Genomic DNA, 5,521 nt, shown 5'->3' with positions numbered 1-5,521 from the left:
CAACAGGGTATTTTCACGAACTTCTGCTTAACTTGTAAATGTGCCTTACACAATCCCAAGAGGTTGACCATTTAGCCCTCTCAAAATTAGTTAGTCAACCCCTGAAGAGGAGGCGATCAATCAAATTGGTTGAAATTCCCATGAATTTCCCTGCATGTTACATGAGACGTGACAGAAAAGAGCTCGGGGGCTTAAGGTTTGGTTGAGGTTTTGGGGTTTTCCTAATTTTCCCCCAAAAGCTCATCCCAATGAATTGGATGCAGAGTGTTTATTTCACGTGTGAACCACCTGTGAATTTCATGAAGGGATATTCCCTCCATTTCTTAGATTTTTCCATGATGTACTTAGGGGAGAGAACACAGAAACACATTTAGTGAGTGCTTAGCAGACTTTTCTCCTCCTGCTACCAGATTTCCAGGTTTTTATTTATCTAGATATGTCTGTTTCTGACATTAAGCCCAAACTGTAAAGCTCTACATTGGCTAATGTGTTTTAAGAGGCCGATTTCAGGCATGAAATTCTGTAGTTTTGTTATTATTATTATTATTATTATGCTGGTTGCAGTCAGTCTTGCTCAACTGGGGCGGCATGGATCAGTGGGTAGAGTGGCCGTCTTGTAACTGGAGCCTGTCAAGCTCATGTCGAGGTGTCCCTGAGCAAGACACCTAACCCCTAATTGCTCCTGGTGGGTCGTGGTTAGTGCCTTGCATAGCAGCTCCTGCCATGAATGGGTGAATGTGACATATCAAGTAAAGCACTATATAAATTTTACCATTTTAACTTTTATTTTTGTGGGAAAGATCAGCTACAAAGCGTCAGGAATTTCCATAATGTTTTAACATTCTCTGTCGTAAAACTTATGAATTTGAAGGCTGCTGTTGACCAATGTACAGACGCTATATGAAGTTTAACAGAGCACAGAAGAAGATTATTTCCCAAATCTGGAGCATTGTAGCTCCGACCTGGAAATAAAACTCTGTTTGATGGTGATCTAAATACTACACTGTATACACAACAAAGACACTGTATGCCACAAAACAAAGGCTGGACAGACAGGGTTCATCAGGGTTTACTCTGCAGTGGGTTGTTTCTTATCAATTACTTTAACTGAATAGAAATATAATTAAACTAAAGTGCAAAAAAATGGCAACTCTGCACCATATGAATATAAACATGAAGCTGCCATATGATGCTCTGAATATGTTTGAATTGATTCACAACCTTCAGTTAAAATCTGCTTATTTCTTTTTCTTTTTGTTTCTCATCAGCTAATCTAATGGTGGTGTTGGACTTGACCCAAAAGTTAATCAGATTTTTTTTTTTTAGATCTTTGTCTTTTCCCCTTTTCTTACAGCCAGTTGCTGTTCATTTCAAACTGTGAAATCATGAATACAGGTTTAAAAGGAAGTATGTTTGAGTAAGTTTCTAAACTGCCAGAATGAACGTATTAAACTAAAATGATGTAAGTTATGACGTGTGAGTAAGACGAGCAAATATCTGTTCAATTAATGACACAAGTCAAAAACAATATCATACAATCATTTCTTTATTCGGAATTTTATTTTGTCGGCAATTAAAAATATAGGATTCTCTTTTTTACTGCTTTTTTTTCTCACATTGGTATTTCACAGACCTTGAAATATTTTCTCCATAAATAAAATACAAAATACATTTTTTTTCTTTAAACACAAATAAATATAATAAATATATTAGTTTAAGTTAAACATCACAAGGCAACCAATAACCAAAAGGAATACTGCGGTGTTCCCTGAACCAGGCTGTCAAACAAACAGAGGGGGAATCAAAGATGGTGTGCAAGTTACAAACCAGCAAATATAACAGAATGTTTTACAGAATCAAATCTCATTGAATGTGTCACAATACAGATAGTCAGCTACGTTTCTCCATGAGCACACTTTCAGCATTCTGCAGCGTATATTTGCTTGCACTCCAGGTCTCAGAAAAATGACACACATCCACCCACACATGCATATATACAGAGGCACATGCACACACACATACACACACAAAGCAGAGTTAAGAATGAAGCTTTGGTTGAATGCTACTGGGAGTTTTGGCAGTTTCTCCCATTTGAATTAGCTGTAAAGTGCATATCACAGACACATGTCAGGTCTCACTGATTAAGGCTACTGAATCAAACATACTGTTTGTGGCACAGAGTATGAATAGCCTATGAGGCAGGGAAAATGTTTAAGGCACAGACATTAATGATTATCACTAAGGACAAGCATTTTGATCACTACAGATTTGTGGTAACTACAAACCAGAATGGTCGCTGGTAACGTCAAGACCTGCAGAGGAGTTAATTCTTATGGAAGACCACATACAAAGGTCTAATAAGCTACACAATATTTGTAGGTATAAAAATAGAGCCTGATAACATTTGGGTGCTAAAATCATCTCAGTATCTGTAGTTCGTCGAAGATGAGTTCCATTTTTTACAAAGATAAATTAAGAACTTTAAGTGTTACTGTGTCAATTAGTTGACTTGTTCTAGTTCTGAAGAATTTTCAGATAGACAGAGAAATTTAATAAAGTGTCACTTTTCTGCTGTTCTTCCCCCTTTGGATCCATTTAATCAGACAGGGACAGACGTTCGAACACAGTGAGCCTCTTGGTGGCTGAGCCATCAAAAGTTGGAGATTCGGTTCCACTGGAACCTCCACTGCTGCTGCTGTAGCTGTCTTCCAGGGAGTCCTCGGAGGAGAAACGCTGGAGACCAGCAGGTTTCACGAATCCTCCGTGGCCTCCAGAACCAGGAAACAGCATAGCGCTGTCCTGGTGCTGCCCTTCCTCCACACTGGTGAAGGCTCTGCTGTTGTTACTGTTAAAGTTATTTCCATGGCCACACACACAGCGTGAGGCCTTTGGCTCCATGATGAGAGGAATGCTATGGATGTCTCCAGCACTGGCACGGGTCTGGTGGTTGCCAAACTGGAATGCTGCTGCCTCCCTCTGCATGGAGTCTCCAAACACTGGGGAGAGGAGATCAGCAGGAGGTGGAGAAACAGAGGGAGCACGGGTGAAGCACAGGTTGGGATCATTGGAGGATGATTGGAATGATGGAGGAGAGGAGCTGCGTGAGACCATGAACCCAGCGAAGCTGACGCTCTGGCGGAGCTGGTGGCGAGGATTGTGACCACCGGCTGCTGAGGCGGTTGGCTGCCGCTGGAATTTGGCAGATGGCAATGGGCCTCCACTGATTTTCTCCTCGTGGATGAAGTGGCAGCGGGAGCCATAGGGGCAGTAGCCAAAGTTGTAGAAGGTTCTGCAGGGCTCCGTCTTATACTTAGGGTGGCGGTACAGTCCTCTCAGCTCTGCCTCGCCATGAGCAAACTGACACTTGCTGCCATACTTGCAGCTGCCAGTTTCCTGGAAACCACGGCACAGCTCAGTCTTGTAACGGTTAGAGGACAGCATTGGTGGGACCTGAGCTGGGAGGGAGGCTGAAGGAGGGAAGCCTGGCGGGGGAGCCACAGTAGTAGCAGGGCCTGAAGGAAAACCCTCCAGGTTCTTCAGCTGTCTGAAGGAGGAGAGCAGGCTGCTGCTGGACTCAGTCAGGCTCATGGAGCGGTCGGGCCGGAAGGAAAGCTGTTTTTGGTTGGAGACAGGGGCCTGGCTCCAGATGTTGGATGGCCAGAAAGAGCTGCCATTGTCATCATTGTTAACATGCTCAGTGCTCAGGCTGAGGCTGGAGGAGGCAGGAGGCGAAGGGGGAGAGAAGAAGGAGGCTGACCGGTTCAGCCGACTCTGCCCTGGGGCTTTGAGTTCAGATTGTGTCGGGAGTAAGGCATCGTTCAGGGCCAGGTTCAGGAAGTTCTGTAACAGAGGGTTGAAATAGTTAATACACAGAATCCAACAAGACAACTTTGGCTCATAAAGATCATCTTATATATATATATTTTTTTAAATGACGTTTCAAGAGAGGTTTTGCATCGGAAAATGTCAAAACAAAGCGAGTAATTATATATATATATATATATATATATATATATATATATATATATATTAAAAGCAGTCTCCTAGAATTCATTTTGCTAAAACATGCAGTCACATTAAACAAATACAGAGAATAGATTTGTTTGGTGTCTATTTTACAATAATATTCAAAAACTGGAAGACTGGACTTCAAGAAACAAACACATCGGCATTGACTGTCTCTCTTATCTGATCTTTGAAGGGAAACAACCCCCCTGTGTCTAAACTTAGTCCAAAAAGAGTTCACTGTCAAATCAGTGATTCACATGAAGAATAAAATATGTAGGAATAAACAACTGAAACAACACCAGTCAGTTTGAGAAAAGAATTACAGAACTAATCTATTCCAACTTTATGAAGCCTTTATTTTCCAAAATAAAATGAAAAAATAAATCTCACCTTTGTGAGGAAGTCGTCAAGCATATCGGACATGCTGTATCCCTTTGCCAGCAAGAAGAAGATTTAGCTCTGATCCACAGCTGACTGTTGGAAACCTGTGTCCAGACTTAGAGTTGACTATTCTCTCCAGTTGCCAGTCTATTTATTGTCTTCAAAGCTCATGGGGAGGAGTTTCCACTGCAATGTTCCCGGATGACCCTCCCCCTGCCTCAAGTTTCACAGTGAGCTCAGAGATGGGCGGGTAGTAAAACAACAACAAGAAGAAAAAAAGAGAGCAAGAGAGAAGAAAGAAAACTGTGTATTTTTAGCTGGCTGTGTGAAATGTTTCAGTTTCGTGGGCATGTGCAAGCAAAGTGGCTTATTTACATAGCTCACACATGCTCTGGAACCAGGCCCAGAAGTAGTTTACGCTTATTTTTCCTCTATTTACTCTTATTCCGTATGTGCTCATTCCTATGAACGACTAGAGGTTTTCTGAAGAGTGATAAATCATTCCTACTCTGTGAAATTTTTCAGAATCTGAAGCACTCAGGTGCGAAGCAGCAAAGAGGGCTGTTTGTTTAAAACCTGTACACTGAGCCTTTTCATGTCAAATTAACAAGCAGAGCGGAGTTTTTCTGGAGCAAACGCCTCGACAGAAACAGAATCACATCTTTACCATATATACATTTCTGTGACTAATGCTGTGTTTTTGGGAAGTGCCGTAAATCATCTTGTCCACTGATCGCGTACTGCAAGGTTTCTGTGTATAGTTTTTACCACAGAGCGGAGAGAATATGCTACTCTACCTTGTGTCTTTACCAGAAGGAGCTGCATTTCCCCCTTGTATCCTTTGGTTTCTATTACAACACAGCTCCAGTATTCCACGAAAGCACTCAAAGAGTCCAGAAGTTACCAGAACACTACAAACAGAAAGGCTGATTAGTAAAAGGCAGAAATCTTTGGACTGAAAACAAGATAGAATTGAGTAAAAATAAACAGCAAGGACAAATAATCTGAGCAGAGCAACCCTGAAGACTGAACTCTGGCCTATTTACCTTGTGTTTTAAAATCTGACCTTTCTGTGTTTTTCTAGACTGCTAATTTCCTATTTTGTTCACGTTTCTTTAATTTTCCTCCACTC

The 5,521-nt window shown here is 41.5% G+C and overlaps 1 protein-coding gene across 1 annotated transcript; it reads right to left on the bottom strand.

Annotated features, from left to right (window-relative positions):
• Window positions 1-1,528: 1,528 nt before the first annotated feature.
• On the bottom strand, window positions 1,529-4,552 carry zgc:162730 (uncharacterized protein LOC564559 homolog). Its single transcript, XM_022206181.2, has 2 exons — window positions 4,399-4,552; window positions 1,529-3,840 (listed from the first exon to the last, which is right to left on the bottom strand). Exons 1-2 carry the CDS (start codon window positions 4,429-4,431, stop codon window positions 2,596-2,598), a joined length of 1,278 nt encoding a protein of 425 aa, XP_022061873.1. The 5' UTR covers window positions 4,432-4,552; the 3' UTR covers window positions 1,529-2,595.
• Between the last annotated feature and the right edge of the window lie 969 nt (window positions 4,553-5,521).

Source organism: Acanthochromis polyacanthus, chromosome 13 (genome assembly GCF_021347895.1).
Source record: "Acanthochromis polyacanthus isolate Apoly-LR-REF ecotype Palm Island chromosome 13, KAUST_Apoly_ChrSc, whole genome shotgun sequence".
NCBI classification, from domain to species: Eukaryota; Metazoa; Chordata; class Actinopteri; family Pomacentridae; genus Acanthochromis; species Acanthochromis polyacanthus.
The sequence above is the reverse complement of the archived record's forward strand: the minus strand, read 5'-3'. Positions and strand labels throughout refer to the sequence as shown.